The following is a 20,802-nucleotide window of genomic DNA, read 5'->3' as shown; positions in this document are numbered from 1 at the left end:
ATATGGATTTTTACACCTGTGAGGAAATGCGAAATATCAGGAAAGTTACTAACGCACTACTCTGGATGATTATGACACTGCATCACGAACACAAAAGTGTGGAGATGTCGTCCATGACCTCCATGCGAAGCCCTGCTACAGTCCTGAGGCACAAATCAGTGATGGGGACTTCTCGCTCAAGGGAACTTAAGGCCAGCTCAACAAACATGAAGTTTTGACAGAGGGTCTGCCTTCAATGCTCATCATAGTGAAGAGCACATGACAATATGACAAGGCTGTGAAATTCTGTCAGCACAGCCATTGATAACATCTAGATCAAGGAGGCTATAGTTGGTTCTTATGAGAAGGTCTGAAGGTCTCTCCAGGAGAGAGAGCAATGTCACAAGTTGTGGTGCATGCAATGTGGCGTAGCAGTTAGTATCGCTGGATTGCGTACTGCAGGTCAACATGTCACACCAAACCAACAGCAATTATTTGTTAGTCAGTATTTATAATTTATGGAAGGGTCTCAAAAGTCCTTATGTTAGTACAGTCTGGAATATTCGATGTTTCTATAAACAGCAGCACTCTCCATCCAGTTCAGTTCTGTTTCTTTCTATCTGTATGTTGACTTTGTAGTAAATGTGCCTTCAGTTCTAAGTGTTGTACCCTATTGATGACCCTGATTTTGGATTTGGATTATTTTGGTCACAATGTGACAATAGTGATTACTGCAATACATGCTACACATAGGTACCAAATCTTACCTTTCCTCTTTAGAAAGCTTCTTCCGTTGCACTGGTCTGTCTTTCCTGTTGGAAGCAAAGAACTGCGAAACTAACTGATAGTCTCTCACCAATCTCTTCCGTCTCGCCCTTTCACGAAGGTGTCTTGTGTACATGTCAACCTGGGCCAGTTTCAGTGCTGAAAAATTATAACAATGACATCAGTATATTCCTATTTGTGACACAACATTAGACCAAAACTTACTTTTGGTTAAATAAATGAATCACCATTTGTTTTACACCAAGTGTTCGTTCAGCAAGCAATATGCCATCAGAGTACGAATCGAATGCATATGTATATTCAATCGCTAAGAACTGATTAAAATAAAATATTTTTTCATAGTGTAACTCATGCCTTAAAAAAGAAAAAAAGGGGCTATCTTAAAATTTTTGAGACACTTACCAATGTCCAATTCTTCATCTTCAATGTTGTTTACAAACAATGACGACACCAATGATTCTGCTCCATTGTCATATTCCTAAATAAAAGTAATGTCATGAGCCAAGATGTAAGGAATAAGAATATTCAAGTACAATATAGTGCCATAGAGTAAGTCAAAGAGTATATAAGAACCATACTGGCACTGTAACTGATTGGCATAGAACAGGAGCGTATACCAGAAAATGCTACACAAATGAGAAGCACAAATATCTACTATTGTGAACACGAAAAATGGCAGCATTGGTCATAAGAGTTTTGAACCAGTAATATCGTAAACTTGCTGGAAATATAATTCTGTATACCATGACCACACACACTTTATGCATATGTGGTCAGAGGATATAGAATGACGTTTCCAGAATTTTAGCATTTGACAGATTGTACAGGCCTCATGCTACCTTGTATTCACTGGACCGTATGACATGTCCCAGCAAGGTTATCAGATATTATGCTTTTTAATACATGACAGGAGCATATATCTGCCTTGAATATTTTTATTGTACGTAAAGTGGGCAATTTATTTTTGCAGATATTTTATCATTTATATCCATAATGTGCTAATCAACATTTATCAGACGATGTGAATATGCCTTGAAGTAGGTGAAACATGCATCACTGTGAATACGTAAACAGTAATTTCAACATTGCAACCAAGACTATTATCTTCTCATTGTTTTTGATCAAGATACAAAGTTTCAATATCTGAGGAAAAATGTTAGTGGAAGAAGAAATATCACTGGTTTGGATGATTTCCAGAAGGCTACTGTCTGTCATATTGTACTGGAATCGTACAACTGTGGCATGTAACCCATTCAGCAAAAGATAGCAGATGTCTTACATGACAAGATTCTGTTGGCATGATTCAGAAATCATCAGGATCCAAATACAGAAAATGCAATAATGAAAGATGTGTTCTGGTGGAGAAATTTAATATTGCAACAGTTTGTGCAACTTTTCTGAATAAAATGCACAACACTGGGATAGAAAATCAGTCAGACAATTATTTATATTAATGATACCCAACTCATCCAAAACTATTCCAAGAAGCATATTTGCCAGGATGCAAAGGGCAATGGTGACCCGAAAAATGCTCACTAGCAAAAGAAAAGTCATCAGAATACAGTTATATCAAAAATGCAAATCTAATATTTACATTCAGAAATGTAGCAATTATCATGAGAAGATGAATAGTGACATTTCAAATCACTGATTTACTGAGCAGTTCAGATGGGGGTTGTGTCATCAACATGGATAATGACTAATTCAAACACAAGGATGAAAGAAACTCAGTGGTGAAGAGAGAAACATTTGAATTTTGGAAGCTATACAAAAGTGGATATGTTGGAGAAGTCACATGCCACAAGTCCGTTCAAAACCAGACCAACTTCTACTACAACCCAACTGAAAATATGGTGGCACAATGAAAGGAAAGGTTGCATCTAAAAGTACATATTCAGAATTAAATGAGCGTAGAATTTACATGAGGAAGCCACTGCTAATATTACTGTGGGAAGCTGGGTTAAGTACATAGGCCACACTAGAAATTTTCAAGAAAACAACTTTCTGAAGGTAAGTGCCTAAAACAATTTGTTAGAAAGTATTATCATTGCTTCATATGAGTCTTTGGACCCTGAATTCTAAGTTACACTTTGTTTTTTCATACCAGGACATGTAAACACTGTTCCTGTCTTCTTCCCATTTCCTTTTTCCTCTCAACAATATAGCAATAGACAGCCCAACAGCCACAAGGTGTACATGGCCTCTGCTGACATTTGTGTTGCTTTTATTTGCTGGAAGCAGGGGACTTAGTTTTCTAATTTATACACATGTCGAAACTAGCAGGCAGAGATAATTAATTGTCTTTTGTGTTCTTCGTAGAACATTTTATATATCTCTTTTTTCCAACAAACAGCTCAGTCCATACATACAATACCAGGAACAAAAATGATCTGCACAAGGACTTAAAAGCACTTACTTTAGTTCAAAAAGGGGCCCACTACTCAGGAACACTCATCTTCAATAATTTTCCAACAAACATAAAAAATTTAGTTACAAATAAAGATCAGTTTAAAAGGAGCCTGAAAGACTTACTAGTGGCCAACTCCTTCTACTCCATTGATGAATTTTTTAATAGAAACAAGTGATGTACTGTATATATATTCATACTATTAGTATTGTTATTTCAGCAATAAAAAAAATTGCATGTTCCACATCCATGAAGATCTATGGAATGAAAAACTGATCTAATCTAATCTAATGAATGAAACACACACAACACTGGTGTAATATTCTACAACATTCAATAGATATTTAATACAATTTTGGTAAACATTTTTGGAATACAGTGATCAATAGATTATTATATTTTGACTAAAGTTCAGTCTTGATCACACCATTTATGTTTCAATGATATAGGTAACCGGTTTCGGTTATTTTTACATAACCATCATCAGACCCATGGCTCCCTTAGGATGGTAGGCGGAGCTCTCCTCAGCTGCTACAAAGCTTCGTAGTCTGCTGGATTTGGCTAGACAACACGAAGGCCATTTCTGATGACTGATGTCAAAAATGAGAACACAGGTTGGGGCAGGAGAAAAGAGGAGGGTGCACCTCCAATACTTGCCTGCCCCCCCCCCCCTCCCGTTGCCCCCAAACTGCCAATTTAGCCGTTCCACAATAGTGTTTGCCAGTCTCATTTCTGTAGCTGCATTCTTCATGTTTCTAACTAAGTCCATGTTAAGAACACTTTGGAAGAACATACCCTCTCAAAATCATCTCGCTGTGGCATATATCCAAGCTGTGTTGCCTCTTCTGGAGTAATATCCATTGGCGGCAGCTGTGCTGTCAGTGTAGGAGAAAGTGGATCAGAATTTGTGCATGTCTGATCAGTCAGTTTCGATTTTGAACTCTGTGCAGGAGGCCATGTTAAACGACCGATGCTTCCCTCTATGAAGCGTGATATGTATTCTTCCTTGGCTTCTGCAATTAGATGTGCATTTGTTAATTTCCAATACATGATAAAAAATTAACCATGGAATCAAATTTTGGAAATGCAATGTCACATATAAAGCACTATATGAAAACCAAAGAGTAATCAGTGAAGCCGTTAAACAAACATGCATGACAAAATGCAACTGTAATGAACAAACAGTTGCTTGTTTTATAGAGAAGTACAAAACATTCAACAGCAGCTGGAATCAGACAAAGAAAATAATTCTTTGTTTTAATGTATTGAAAAACCCTCCTCCATAAACCCTCACACATGCTCAAGCATTCCTGGACAATAAATTACCTTCACTTGTACGAGTCTCTATATGTCTGCTTATATCTTCCCAGTTTCCAAAGCCATACTGTTCAATGGCATTCAATAAATGCAGTTCTTCACGAGCTGACCATCCACCTCGTCCAAGACCAACTCCAATTGCACCCGAATCCTAAGAAAGAGTAACATACAACATTCAATAACTGACTCAGCAAAGTCTTTAACACTGAAAATGGGATTCTTTAATAAGCTTTTTTTTCCCCTATGCTTTTTCATTCCTGATGCAGTATATAGTGCCACAAATAGCTCAGGTTTCTGAGTCTACCTCCATACGAGGTATTAAATCAACAATCCACATGAAAAATGTAGCTGTGCATCATATGACACAATACAAATTAAATATTACGGGAATAATATCATGTGAAAGAGGAAATGTAATCGGCAAAAGTCATTTTGTGAGAGAGCCAGGAAGAATTTGGTAAGCACATGAAAAATACACTACCATGTTATTTGGATGACATCACAAGTTCAACATTCAGAGCAGGACAGACAGAGGGAACTAACATTATAAACACCAAACCTGCCACATTTGTCCTTATACACAGTATTGCTCACACGATGCCTTATCATAGTATTACATACATCTCTATACCAAAGAGATACATCATACCACACCACAAAGCAACACTCCCAGTTTTAATCAGGCAAAATCTGTACATCTGAATGACTATCAGCTACTCATTTTACCTGTTTCATTTGCGTTACCCATCACAGAAATCTTACGAATTATCGTAGAAAAGACTGAGCAGTCAAGGATAGCACCAGCAGATATTGATAAATCTAGTACTGACAATACATTCAAAATGAAAACAGAATTTAATAAAAATATTTGCAAGAGAAGAGCAACATCAAGAATCACATGAAAAACCCAGAACAATTAAAGCTGATCTTACAGACACATCAAGTGTTTTTTTACTTATTTCTTTATTTTATTTTTCGTTTTTATACATTGACTATCAGATTTCTGTTTTTTTAATTGCGTCTTTAGAATAAACTAAGAAAACAAGGAAAAGAAACAGAACATGGACAGGTGCTGAAGGGAGAGGAAACTTCTCCAAATCCTCGCAAGACTGACACCATGCAAATGAAATGATTAGAAAGTAACAATTCAATGTCTAGAATACTTTAAAGAATGAGCAGTAAACAGCCAGATGGATGCCCCAAATGTGAAACACAAAATAAAACAAAGGTGGCAACAATCCATAATGTGGAAAAACAAAAGAAAGATAAGTAAATAGGAGAGGGGCACAAGAAACAGACTTAAGGCCAACAAAAATGAATAGAAAATAAATAAGAGAGCAGAAATAGGTACAGAAGAGGAAGGAGGTGGGCAAGGGACAAAGAGCACATACGATAGCGCAAAATTTAAACAGAAAAGGGAAGGTAAAAATCTTAGCAGGAGAAATAGGAGCATTTAGCTGGACAAAAACACCACATGTGGAGGTCACAGCATGTGTTAGAGAGAGCCAGTACCCATCTTCTGAATTCATAAGAAGTTAGGAATGGCAACTCAAATTACCTCTAAGTTATGAATTGCATGCCAAAGATGATTTTTTCCAAAGCATATGATAGTATTTGTAAATTCTCACTTTATGTTTATACTCATTGTGCAGAATGTCCTTCCAGCTACGCTGCCAGGTTGTCATGTCTTCTTGGGACAGTATTTCCACACTACTCCACCATCAAGTCCTCCATGACACACTGGGTTAGCTGGGGAAGCCTCTCCTCCCTTCAATTCACTGTCTAACCCTTCCCTTCCCTTCATCACAGCAATACAAAGGGAGGGGATAATCAGAATATATAAACGGGAGTAGTAGTTTCCCTGGACAACACAGTACGTCAAGCAGCATTTCATGGCGACCAGTTATGTTGCCATAACATTGTGCAAGAAAGATATGACATCTTGGCTACATATTCAAAAGAACAGTATGCAGGACAGTGTGACCTCAATTGGTCTGCAGTGTTGGCACAATTTAATCATGCGAGAGAATATGTACATTTTTCTTACTCTGTTAGGTCTGCCACACACTTCACACTGGTTTGCAAAGTATAGATGTAGATATAGCTAGCCCTGATAAATGACATCCAGAAGCTCAGTAATGATTTCAGTATTGTTTGCATGCCAGTCAACTATTATTTATACTGCATTTAGCGCTTTCCAGTATCATATTAATGGTTCTTATAAATAAGATATAATTTATATATTTTGCTTCCTGAAATAGGAATAGTATTTGATTTCTCCACCACTTAACATCCCATGCAAAGGCCTTCAACTTCACTGTTTATCTATATTTCATAAGGTAGTAAGTCTATGAGGTGGGCAATAAAGCTCTCATTTTCTGCCACCTCCTCCCAGTGAACGTGGGCGACATTTCAATAACTTGATTCTACAGAGTGCAGCTTTATAGCCTACATTTGCAGCAGGATGAACTGATTTAATATTCCCAAATAAAATCCAAAGCATTAATGCACAGACTATGAAATGGATGAATTCACATACAGATGACACACACAGCTTCCTTCCCTTATGTTACCTTGATAACTGTGGCATCAGTAAGAGATCCAGCCACAAAGTTAAAGAATAAAATAAAATTTGCCAAATCCTGAAAACGCAGACCTCTTACTAGATGGGATAAATGCTATCCAAAAGATGAAATATATTTAGCATCTTCCTATACATTGTGTCAGGCACCTTTCAGTGGCTGGAGTTTCAACCAAATATAGGCACTTGTGTACCTTAACACCAGTCACTGAAGCACAACCATGGAAGGAGAAATCCAGCGATTAATGTATCTTGTACCAGTGAGAAAGAGCTTTACCCCATTAACAGGACAGGATGTAGTAAAGGTCTGAAATTCTATTACTGGCTTATCTTTATTCACCCAGGGATAATCTCAAAATGATGTAAGATTTGTCAAGGTAATACAATACTAATCAATAGGCCAAAATATAACACACAACATACATATTATGCTTTAATGGGATAGAACAGGTAGCTTACAGGGGTAGGACAGGTAATCGGCCATGGCCTAGGTTAAGGAACCGTCCCAGAATGTGCCACAGTGATCCACCAAAACTACGGAAAGCCCAAATCAGGATGGCTGGGCAGAGCAGCTCCATCCTCTAAAATACGAGGTCAGCATCCTAACAGCTGCACATCCTCATTTGGTAACCAACATTACTGTAAAATCCTAAAGTCTGTAGTTACAAAAACCAAAAAATGTGTGCAAAAAATAAAGTTCAAAAATAATTAGGAACAGTAGTCACCAAGAAACTACGAAAGACAGCAGTGTGAATGATAGTGTTGAATGAGGGGCAAGCCAGTGTTCTGATGCGATGCGATACCACTCCTGCAATGCTTAATGGCAGCTAAAACAATTTGTGCTACATGGATTAGGCTGCTGTACCCGATGGAATAGCCTTGTGACTGCAGTTGGCTTGTAGGCTTTCTACTGATGGCAGTCAATATGATGGAAGCCTGTATTCATTGTCATGATTTCTGTTGGCAGGCACTTCCATTATCTCAATTGCCTTTCATATCTTTGCCTTTAAGGCAAGTGCTACTTAACAAATACGCCAGATTCCTAGAATTGTATGGCCATGTCACACTCATTGGGATGTTCTACCACTGCTGAATTCCTACACTGACTAAGCCTTACATATCACTCAACTCTGTTGTTGTTGTTGTTGTTGTGGTATTCAGTCCTGAGACTGGTTTGATGCAGCTCTCCATGCTACTCTATCCTGTGCAAGCTTCTTCGTCTCCCAGTACCTACTGCAACCTACATCCTTCTGAATCTGCTTAGTGTATTCATCTCTTGGTCTCCCTCTACGATTTTTACCCTCCACGCTGCCCTCCAATGCTAAATTTGTTATCCCTTGATGCCTCAAAACATGTCCTACCAACCGATCCCTTCTTCTAGTCAAGTTGTGCCACAAACTTCTCTTCTCCCCAATCCTATTCAATACCTCCTCATTAGTTACATGATCTACCCACCTTATCTTCAGCATTCTTCTGTAGCACCACATTTCGAAAGCTTCTATTCTCTTCTTGTCCAAACTAGTTATCGTCCATGTTTCACTTCCATACATGGCTACACTCCATACAAATACTTTCAGAAACGACTTCCTGACACTTAAATCTATAATCGATGTTAACAAATTTCTCTTCTTCAGAAACGCTTTCCTTGCCATTGCCAGTCTACATTTTATATCTTCTCTACTTCGACCATCATCAGTTATTTTACTCCCTAAATAGCAAAACTCCTTTACTACTTTAAGTGTCTCCTTTCCTAATCTAATCCCCTCAGCATCACCCGATTTAATTTGACTACATTCCATTATTCTCGTTTTGCTTTTGTTGATGTTCATCTTATATCCTCCTTTCAAGACACTGTCCATTCCGTTCAACTGCTCTTCCAAGTCCTTTACTGTCTCTGACAGAATTACAATGTCATCGGCGAACCTCAAAGTTTTTACTTCTTCTCCATGAATTTTAATACCTACTCCGAATTTTTCTTTTGTTTCCTTTACTGCTTGCTCAATATACAGATTGAATAACATCGGGGAGAGGCTACAACCCTGTCTCACTCCTTTCCCAACCACTGCTTCCCTTTCATGCCCCTTGACTCTTATAACTGCCATCTGGTTTCTGTACAAATTGTAAATAGCCTTTCGCTCCCTGTATTTTACCCCTGCCATCTTCAGAATTTGAAAGAGAGTATTCCAGTTAACATTGTCAAAAGCTTTCTCTAAGTCTACAAATGCTAGAAACGTAGGTTTGCCTTTGCTTAATCTTTCTTCCAAGATAAGTCGTAAGGTTAGTATTGCCTCACGTGTTCCAACATTTCTACAGAATCCAAACTGATCTTCCCCAAGGTCGGCTTCTACCAGTTTTTCCATTCGTCTGTAAGGAATTCGCGTTAGTATTTTGCAGTTGTGACTTATTAAACTGATAGTTCGGTAATTTTCACATATGTCAACACCTGCTTTCGTTGGCATTGGAATTATTATATTCTTCTTGAAGTATGTGGGTATTTCGCCTGTCTCATACATCTTGCTCACCAGATGGTAGAGTTTTGTCAGGACTGGCTCTCCCAAGGCCATCAGTAGTTCTAATGGAATGTTGTCTACTCCCGGGGCCTTGTTTCGACTCAGGTCTTTCAGTGCTCTGTCAAACTCTTCACGCAGTATCTTATCTCCCATTTCATCTTCATCTACATCCTCTTCCATTTCCATAATACTGTCCTCAAGTACATCGCCCTTGTATAAACCCTCTATATACTCCTTCCACCTTTCTGCCTTCCCTTCTTTGCTTAGAACTGGGTTGCCATCTGAGCTCTTGATATTCATACAAGTGGTTCTCTTCTCTCCAAAGGCCTCTTTAATTTTCCTGTAGGCAGTATCTATCTTACCCCTAGTGAGACAAGCCTCTACATCCTTACATTTGTCCTCCAGCCATCCCTGCTTAGCCATTTTGCACTTTCTGTCGATCTCATTTTTGAGACATTTGTATTCCCTTTTGCCTGCTTCATTTACTGCATTTTTATATTTTCTCCTTTCATCAATTAAATTCAATATTTCTTATGTTACCCAAGGATTTCTATTAGCCCTCGTCTTTTTACCTACTTGATCCTCTGCTGCCTTCACTACTTCATCCCTCAGAGCTACCCATTCTTCTTGTACTGTATTTCTTTCCCCCATTCCCGTCAATTGTTCCCTTACGCTCTCCCTGTTACGCTCAACTCTGTTAGATGTCAGTTAATAGGTCGACAGGTCACTTCGTCTCCACAGTTTGTACTAGTCTGCACTTACACATATTTCATAGACTCCAATGTTATTCCATATAAACGTGGACCACTATTTCAAAATTAGTTTCCCACAGAAACGTTTCTTCTTAATGGAACAGTATTCAAAACATGTTAGGCTACATGGAAATATTGTCATTGTTGTTGTTGTTGTTGTGGTCTTCATTCCAGAGACTGGTTTGATGCAGCTCTCCATGATACTCTATCCTGTGCAAGGTTCATCTCTCAGTACCTACTGCAACCTACATCCTACTGAATCTGTTTAGTGTATTCATCTCCTGGTCTCTCTCTATGATTTTTACCCTCCACGCTTCCCTCCAATACTAAACTGGTGATCCCTTGATGCCTCAGAATATGTCCTACCAACCGATCCCTTCTACTAGTCAAATTGTGCCACAAATTTCTCTTCTCCCCAGTTCTATTCAATACCTCCTCATTAGTTATGTGATCTACCCATCTAATCTTCAGCATTCGTCTGTAGCACCACATTTCAAAAGCTTCTATTCTCTTCTTGTCCAGACTATTTATCGGCCACGTTTCACTTCGATACATGCCTATACTCCATACAAATACTTTCAGAAACGACTTCCTGACACTGAAATCTATACTCGATGTTAACAAATTTCTCTTCTTCAAAAACGCTTTCCTCGCCTTTGCCGGTCTACATTTTATATCCCATCTACTTTGACCATCATTAGTTATTTTGCTCCCCAAATAGCAAAACTCATTTACTACTTCAAGTGTCTCATTTCCTAATATAATTCCCTCAGCATCAGTTGGAAAATGGAAATGTCGTGTGGCTAGGGCCTCCCGTCAGGTAGACCATTCGCCTGGTGCAGGTCTTTCGATTTGACGCCACTTCGGCGACCTGCGGGTCGATGGGGATGAAATGATGATGATTAGGACAACACAACACTGAGTCCCTGAGCGGAGAAAATCTCCGACCCAGCCGGGAATCGAACCCGGGCCCTTAGGATTGACAGCCTGTCACGCTGACCAGTCAGCTACCGGGGCGGACAGCATCAGTTGATTTAATTAGACTACGTTCCATTATCCTTGTTTTGCTTTTGTTGATGTTCATCTTATATCCTCCTTTCAAGACACTGTCCATTCCGTTCAGCTGCTCATCCAGGTCCTGTGCTGTCTCTGACAAAATTACAATGTCATTGGCAAACCTCAAAGTTTTTATTTCTTCTCCATGGATTTTAATTCATACTCTGAATTTTTCTTTTGTTTCCTTTACTGCTTGCTCAATATACAGATTGAATAACATTGGGGATAGGCTACAACCCCGTCTCACCCCCTTCCCAACCACTGCTTCCCTTTCATGTCCCTTGACTCTTATAACTGCCATCTGGTTTCTGTACAAATTGTAAACAGCCTTTCACTCCCTGTATTTTACCCCTGCCACCTTCAGAATTAGAAAGTGAGTATTCCAGTCAACATTGTCAAAAGCTTTCTTGAAGTCTACAAATGCTAGAAACATAGGTTTACCTTTCCTTAACCTATTTTCTAAGATAAGTCGTAGGGTCAGTATTGCCTCACGTGTTCCAACATTTCTACAGAATCCAAACTGATCGTCCCCAAGGTCGGCTTCTACCAGTTTTCCCATTCATCTGTAAAGAATTCGTGTTAGTATTTTGCAGCCGTGGCTTCTTAAACTGATAGTTTGGTAATTTTCACATCAGTCAACACCTGCTTTCTTTGGGATTGGAATTATTATATTCTTCTTTAAGTCTGAGGGTATTTCGCCTGTCTCATACATCTTGCTCACTAGATGGTAGAGTTTTGTCAGGGCTGGCTCTCCCAAGGCTATCAGTAGTTCTAATGGAATGTTGTCAACTCCCGGCACCTAGTTTCGACTTAGGTCTTTCAGTGCTCTGTCAAACTCTTCACGCAGTATCATATCTCGCATTTCATCTTTATTTACATCCTCTTTCATTTCCATAATATTGTCCTCGAGAACATCGTCCTTGTATAGACCCTCTATATACTCCTTCCACCTTTCTGCTTTCCCTTCTTTGCTTAGAACTAGGTTTCCATCTGAGCTCTTTATATTCATGCAATTGGTTCTCTTTTCTCCGAAGGTCTCTAACTTTCCTGTAGGCAGCATCTATCTTACCCCTAGTGATATATGCCTCTACATCCTTACATTCGTCCTCTAGCCATCCCTGCTTAGCCACTTTGCACTTCCTGTCAATCTCATTTTTGAGACGTTTGTATTCCTTTTTGCCTGCTTCATTTACTACATTTTTGTATTTTCTCCTTTCATCAATTACATTCAATATCTCTTCTGTTACCCAAGGATTTCTATTAGCCCTTGTCTTTTTACCTACTTGATCCTCTGCTGCCTTCACTGTTTCACCTCTCAAAGCTACCCATTCTTCTTCTACTATAATTTCTTCAGTTTTAATCTACGGTTCATAACCAATAGATTATTGTCAGAGCCCACATCTGCCCCTGGAAATGTCTTACAATTTAAAACCGGGTTCCTAAATCTCTGTCTTACCATTATATAATCTATCTGAAACCTTCCAGTATCTCCAGGCTTCTTCCATGCATAAAACCTTCTTTCATGATTCTTGAACAAAGTGTTAGCTAAGATTAAGTTAAGCTCTGTGTAAAATTCTATCAGGCGGCTTCCTCTTTCATTCCTTACCCCCATTCCATATTCACCTTCTAATTTCCTTCTCTTCCTTTTCCTACTATCGAATTCCAGTCACCCATGACTTAAAGTTTTGTCTCCCTTCAGTATCTGAAAAATTTCTTTTATCTCATCAAACATTTCATCAATCTGTTCGTCATCTGAGGAGCTATTTGGGATATAAACTTGTACTACTGTGGTAGGCGTGAGCTTCGTATCTATCTTGGCCACAACAATACGTTGACAATGCTGTTTGTAGTAGATTACCCGCATTCCTATTTTTTATTCATTATTAAACTTACTCCTGCATTACCCCTATGGAAATACAGTCTTTGAAAATAAAAATATACATCTTACCACAAATAGAACATTTGAACTTTGTTAGCTGAGTGGTAAATTCATTGGTGGATCTGTTTCCTATATTGACTACCTAGGTATTCTAGAAATATATCTCTAAACTGGATCTTCATTTATGTATGCTGAAGACCTGTAGAAGAGGAGGTTTTACATCATGTTATACATACAATATGCTTACTAGATATTAAATTTAATCACGAATTTTAACACAATAAATTCTATAAGGATTAATCCTCTAATGATGGAAGTTTAGAATTCCTGTAGTTAGTTATAAAACTTACAATCATTAATGATGTCTTTTTCAGATACAGCTGAAGTGAAGTTGAGAAAAGAAAGTTATGGGCATGATACTATACATCTGTTAATAACGTGAATGTAAACAGTTTTCGATTCAAAGACTAGTGGATGGTGCATTGTGGACAGTGAGACTGAATGGAAGAATGATAAGGGAAGATTCAGAAAGTTGAAGATTCACTGTAGATGAACACAGAGAAGCAGTAGATGTTTGAAAGAAATTGAAAAGCAGTTAACAGCTTTCAAAACTGACTGATATACTAAAAAATGTAGGCCTAACATTCTGAAGACTCCATAAAAATGTTAAAAATGAAACAGCTGTTCTTCAGTTATACTGATGCTTCTCAGGGTGGTGTACAGAGTGCATGTACATATCAACAAGTCACTCCCTTCACTGCTGTTGCTCAATTTGATGATAACAGTGCTGAGAAGGTTAGTACATATCAGCGAAAACTTAACTCACAACAAGATCAGTGTGTGGGTTTTTATGAAGAACATAATTAATATCCTTCAATAAGAGTTTCCCATTATGGAACATATTCAGATCTTATCTGATAGCTGTGCTGGACAATTAGGAATTGTTACATTCTTTTTTAATTTGACATATTCTCTACAAGATTTTGGTGCCACAAACAAAACTTCCTCATTATGTCACATGGGAGGCTTTGTAGACGGTATCAAGGGCACTGCTACACAACCCATATGACAGTTGGTAAACTTATACCAGGCAACTGTATGAACATGCCTAAAGTGATGTAAGGGGTAAGAGTTCTTTTCATTTCAGATTAATATAAATCAGCAACATCTGACGGTTAGAATGAAAGCTGGAATAGTGTCAACCTGCACATAAGCTCCACCAATTTCATTAGTTTTGATTCTATTATCTAACATGTTGGCTCAAAGTAGAACACAGTTTCCATCTCACTTCCTGTAACATTTGTTCAGTACGACTTACTAGTCAATGTGTGTAGGGTGCAATTTTTCTGTTGAGGATGATGGTAAATGTCATCATGCTGGTACCTCGACATGTTGGTAAGTGTCCTGTGCACACAATGGCAAAGTGTTCCACCCAAGTTTCTGTACACATCCACATTAGTGAAGAGGATTACAGAATTAATATCAATTTGTTCGCATAAATTGAATGACACCATGTCATTAGTTAAATGGTTGGGGAATGCATATATCATCTATGTGAAAGTGCCAGCATGTAGGATAAAACACTGCACATTGAGTAGTTGATTCTTCAAATGATGCTGCAGTTGTCAAAAGCCGTCCTAATTAAAAAATTTGAATATTTGTAATTAAAAATTGGTAAGAATTTAAATATGTCTGCTTGTGTCTGTATATGTGTGGATGGATATGTGTGTGTGTGCGCGAGTGTATACCCGTCCTTTTTTCCCCCTAAGGTAAGTCTTTACGCTCCCGGGATTGGAATGACTCCTTACCCTCTCCCTTAAAACCCACATCCTTTCGTCTTTCCCTCTCCTTCCCTCTTTCCTGATGAGGCAACAGTTTGTTGCGAAAGCTTGAATTTTGTGTGTATGTTTGTGTTTGTTTGTGTGTCTTTCGACCTGCCAGCGCTTTCGTTTGGTAAGTCACATCATCTTTGTTTTTTGATAAATTTTTCCCATGTGGAATGTTTCCCTCTATTATAAAAATAAATAAAATTAGACAAATAATAAAAAAATTGCATGTCCTTCCCACAGAGTTAATATTAACTAACGAAGCTGTAAGAAATGCACAAAATTTCGTGCAAGAAAATTTCTAACCACTGACTGGGTTTGCTGCTGTTTGAGTTTTTGTAACACTTCCTGCTTGAAATTTATTATTGCCCTTAGATGGCATAGCTCTGTATATGTCTATGTGGGTACGTGTAGACAGTACATGAACATACTGATGTCTTCATCTGAGCCAACTACTTTTCAAACTGTAACACTAATATCTGGACTACATGTGCACTCATTTATCTCATCTGTCCATTTCTCAGAGAATAATGTACACAAGAAAAGTTTACAAATTTAATGGCATCAAAAAATTTTACTGCAGTACACAATTTCACAACAATGTGAGAAAGTTGTTTTGGTGAGTGTCTCTCCAGTTGACAAGTTACTACGTAACGTATTCAAATCATCTTATGACGACTTGGTAAAAAGTCAAAACCGGAAATGGTACCATTTGTGTGATCTTAAGTTGAAATAAAAATAAATAAATAAAAAAAAATAAAGAAAAAAAGGAAGCACACAAAAGACATGGTCACATGTCAATGTACACATAAATGCCATCAGCAGGCATGTAAATGATTAAGGCTTTCAATTCTCTATGAGATGTAGAATGGCCAGCAGATCACTTTAGTGTTGTCCATGTTTTGCATTATTACCAGGCCTAGTACAGTACATAAGGGATGTGAAGACAATCAGATGATGAGTGATCATTGTGAAGGATACTGAGGGTGCTGTATACTCATATAACCCAAGTGTTATCAGCACCAAACAGAGTTTGGAAGGGGTCTTATTTTGGATCTTCATTTGGCTGGCTGGTCAAATCATGCAGTATCCAGATATGTAGGGCATTCAGATGTGTGACTGCATGGAAACATGAAAGCAAGCATACTCATCAAGGTTCCAGTAGATCACCAAAAGGGACGATTGCCATATTGTTTGCCAAGCATATAGTAACCCCTTCACAACAGTATCTACCATTCAAGAACTAGTAACAGACTCTCTGCAACATCGTGTGTCATCTCACACCATTGGCTGGCTACTAGCAGTGGCCAGAACAGGGAATTACCAGCCCATTCGCAGGCTGCCATTAACACCACAACACAAATGGCTGAATTTGGAATAGTGCTGTCACCAGCAAACATGGACTGCTGCTGAATGGTGTTGCATTGTTTAGGGATGAATACTGGTTCTGAACCACCGTAGATGATCCTCGTCAGTGAGTATCACGGTGACCTGGGCAAAGGTCCCACTCATCCAATGTTTTGGACAGGCACAGTGTTGATATTTGCGTCAGTGTGGGAAGCCTTTGGGTACGACTTCATTCACAGCTAGCAGTGACTGAGGGAACTCTGATGGTGCATAACAGACATCCTGCATCCTCATTTGTTACCTCTCAGGCAACAGTGTCTTGTTGACATTTTTCAACAAGACAATGTCCATCACACAAGGCACGTGTCAATGAGATGTCTGCATGATGCTATGGTAATCTCATGGCCCATAAGATCCCCAGACCTGTCCCTGATAGAATATGTGGCACCAGCTTGGATGTCTACTCCATACTTGTGCCAGTACCCAGGATATCAAGGACCAGTTAGAAAGTTGTGGGTCAATTTGCCTCAGAAGCTACAATGGCTTTATGACAGCTTTCCCAACTGAATCAGTCCATGCTCCACAACACAGGGTGTGCAACATAACACTGACAAAAGAGGACTCATACTGCCAAGTTCTTTGTAAATCTGACTTATTTTGTAATCACTAGAATAACATCACATACCCTTTCAGTATCTGAAGTTTTATTTCATTTTCTTTTCCTCTTCTGGGTGCTTCACTTTTCTGTCAGGCAGTGAAAATAGTAAACAAAATTTTACATGATGGTTATGATGTTTTCCTAAGGCAGTATCTCTAATCTCTGTAGGCCTATTGTCATGTATTAAAAGATTTAATGGTAACAAATATCTGGAAAAGCACTGGACATGGGGAAATATCAACCTCAATGAAGACTAAAGGTCACACACAGAACACGCAAATCAGTCTAGTGAACAAAGCCAACCATCGGTATATCCACTTAAGTGTGATATCATATGTTACGTAATTGGCATATGCAATGTTTCTGTTTATATGTCTCAATTCAAATACTGTACTTGTTCTTTAACAAAATGTCTTAGTTAATGTGGGTGATAGCATAGATCGTGTTGTGTACCAGACCCATATAGGACTAGTGGAGGTGGAGGGTGCATTGATGATCACAATATTACTTTCTTTTTGCATTTTCTCAATAGTGGTTTTGGTGACAGGCTGCTCTGTGGTGTAGCCTGAGCTCTAGGTTATGTTGCAATGTAACAGGCCTACTTTGGGTACCAGTTGACAAATCCAACAAATGTGTCACAATAAAAAGAGCTCCCCCCTTATCTCTCTCTCTCTCTCTCTCTCTCTCTCTCTCTCTCTCTCTCTCTCTCTCACACACACACACACACACACACACACACACACACACACACACACACACACAGAGAGAGAGAGAGAGAGAGAGAGAGAGAGAGAGAGAGATATTCATAGTATAGCAATGATTTGGGCCACAAATGGGCAATTCTACTGACATAATTGATAAGGTGTTGGGTGCTCACACCTCATCAGAAACTGCAGATTACAAAGCTGGTGCAGGTAAGTGTTTTGGAGTACACCATTCAGTCACATTGTTGAACATGGGGCTCAGCAGCAAGTGACCCCTACACATTCTCACGCTGACCCAATGAAATTGCCAATTACAACTGCAGTGGGTACAGGATCATCAGATTTGATTGTGGATCACTGTAAATGTGTCACCTAGTCACATGAACATTGTTTCTTGGTAGTCCAGGTTGATGGTCTTTCTAGATATATCACCACCCAGTGAAAGGCTGCTCAAAACATGCACCGTGCCGCATATAAGGTGCAACAGTAAAGTAATGAGACTGATTTTCTTTGCAAGGTGTGGCAACCCTGCAGGTGTGCATAGGTACAATATCTTTGACCTAGGTCTATAAGCTGCTTCTAATCCAAGTTGCACATTGACGCAACTGCTCAGTCGTGCGTTGTGCTGTAATAAGTTAGCATGTGTTTGTGTCTTTCGTCATGGAAATGGAACCGCATAATATTGCGTAACAGTATGCCATTTCTTTTTGCATTAAATTAGGTGAAAATTCGATGACAACTTATGGTAAGTGTCAGAAGGCTTTGTGAGAGGAGGTTATGTCAAGAGGTCAAGTTTTCTGTTGGCATAAAATGTTTAGTGAAGGCAGAACGAATGTTGAAGATGAAGACTGCAGTGGATGACCATCAACCTCACGGACAGGTGTCAACTTGGCCAGGGTGTGTGAACTCATACGATCTGATCGAAGATAATCCATGAAAATGATTGCAGAAGAACTAAACATCAATCAAAAGACAGTTCGTCTTGGTATGAGAAAGATTTGTGCAAAAATGGCCCCCAAAAATCTCACACCACAACAGCGAGAATCACGGAAAAATGTGGCAGCCGATCTGTCAGAGCAAATGGAAATCAACTCAGGATTGTTGAGCCGTGTTATCACTGGTGATGAAAGTTGGTTTATTCAGTACCGTCCAGAGACAAAACGTCAAAGTTTGCAACGGTGTTCATAGGGCTCACCCAGACCAGAAAAAGCTTGCTTGTCAAAGTCAAAAGTGAAATGCATGCTTGTGTGCTTCTTTGAATCCAAGGGAATTGTTCATAAAGGGTGGGTGCCTCCTGGACAAACAGTTAACCAATATTACTGCAAAGAAATTTCAGAAAGACTTCGTACAAGAGTTCTTTGTGTCCGTGCCAACACTGCTGATAATTGGATTCTGCATCACGATAATGCGCCATCCCATACTGCTCTGTCAGTACAGCAATTTTTAACCTCAAAACAAATTTCAGTACTACCACAACCACCTTATTCACCAGATATTGCTCTGTGCAACTTTTTTCCATTTCCAAGAGTCAAAATGGCAGTCAAGGGGCACCATTTTCAAACAACACAAGATGTCCAAAAAGCTGTGACGAGGGTCTTGGAGGATATTACAGGAATTGAGTTCCAGAAATGTTACCATCAATGGCAGAAGCACTGGAAAAAGTGTGTGCAATCAGAAGGGAACTACACTAGATTTGACTAAAATAGTAAGCAAATATTTTTTCACATCAGTCTCATTACTTTATTTTCGCATCTTGTATGCAGTGCAGCTGGGGCAGTATTACGCTATGGGGGGGCATTTACTTGCACTTCCACAGAACCTGTTGTAGTAATCGAAGGGGGCATGACAGCTGTGGACTACTAAACATACTTGCAGGCTAACTGCATCCCTTCATGTTTGATGTTCTTCTCAGTGACAAATGGCATCTTCCAGCAAGGTAGCTAACTGTCTGTGCCACAAGGCCAGAATCATGCTGAAGTGGCTTGAGGAGCATTACAGTAAACACATGGTGTCACTTTGGACAACAAATTCGCCTCAACCCGGAGGAACATCTAACTATCCATTGCTAGCACTGTGCTCATTATCCACCAACCACAATTTAAGGTATTGCATGATGTGTGTAGGTGTGTGTGCATTCTGTAGTAGTTATTATGTAAATGGCAAAAATCTCAATTTTTTTCCCACTGTGGTCTAATATTTTCAAGTTTCAAATATGTTTCAAGGAATTAATAACGACACTCCCCTTAACCACACTCCTGTGGAAACACCATTACTTTGTCATTTATGTTATGCTAATGTTTTTGTGTTACTAGTGATCTCAACCACTGATTATTTCTTAAAGCTCATAGCTTCACCATGTTAATGACGTCATTGGTCTGTGTGCACAATACTGGATTTTTACTACTCCCACGTAAATTTAATAGGGAAAAGACTATTGCATGAAGTTCAGGGGAAATAATAATAATCAGTATGATGATGCACTGCATCATTATTGATCCAACAAGCCAGTACAAAAAGTCGAGCACTTAATCATTACACAGACAAGTAAATAAACGTACTTTTATCTTTTGTTGCTATTTACTAGGCGCTTGTAATTGTGTTTCAATACAATAACGAGTACTGTCACTAACATTATTAAAAAGAAATTGCAGCACTGATTTCAAAACGATATCAGCGTAGTCCTAAACTAAATTCGAACTTTGTTGATGCAAACTAACTGGCAAAACAAGGACTTTAATGATACGCCTAGGTAATTGCTTACCTTCATCGTTTTCAATCAAGACAACAGTATCTAATAGTTTACATGTTTGCCTCTGCAATACAGGTTAAACAAATGTGATACCTCTCAACATTAAAAACACTTACACAAATAAACTCTTCTAATTACAACAAAGTAAAACAAAAATCTAGTGTAACACGAAACAGAGACCACTTATTTACCAGGATGATGAATCACCTTTTAATTCCGTATGCCTTGTAAAGTCTTCATTTTTATCACTA

At 38.8% G+C, this 20,802-nt stretch overlaps 1 protein-coding gene across 2 annotated transcripts in view; it reads right to left on the bottom strand.

The window, feature by feature from the left end:
- LOC126480980 (transcriptional adapter 2B-like) overlaps positions 1-20,802 on the bottom strand; it is a 108,741-nt gene that overhangs the window by 87,152 nt on the left and 787 nt on the right. For both annotated transcript variants that reach the window (XR_007587493.1, XM_050104417.1), the window contains exons 4-7: positions 4,499-4,640; positions 3,968-4,185; positions 1,168-1,243; positions 747-903 (exon numbers count right to left, since the gene is read on the bottom strand). Coding sequence is in view for 1 of the 2 variants with exons in the window: in XM_050104417.1 (XP_049960374.1) it covers positions 747-903; positions 1,168-1,243; positions 3,968-4,185; positions 4,499-4,640 (593 nt within the window). In the remaining variant the exon portion in view is untranslated. The remainder of the gene's footprint in view (positions 1-746; positions 904-1,167; positions 1,244-3,967; positions 4,186-4,498; positions 4,641-20,802) is intronic.

This window comes from Schistocerca serialis, chromosome 5 (assembly GCF_023864345.2).
Source record: "Schistocerca serialis cubense isolate TAMUIC-IGC-003099 chromosome 5, iqSchSeri2.2, whole genome shotgun sequence".
Taxonomy (NCBI): Eukaryota; Metazoa; Arthropoda; class Insecta; order Orthoptera; family Acrididae; genus Schistocerca; species Schistocerca serialis.
The sequence above is the reverse complement of the archived record's forward strand: the minus strand, read 5'-3'. Positions and strand labels throughout refer to the sequence as shown.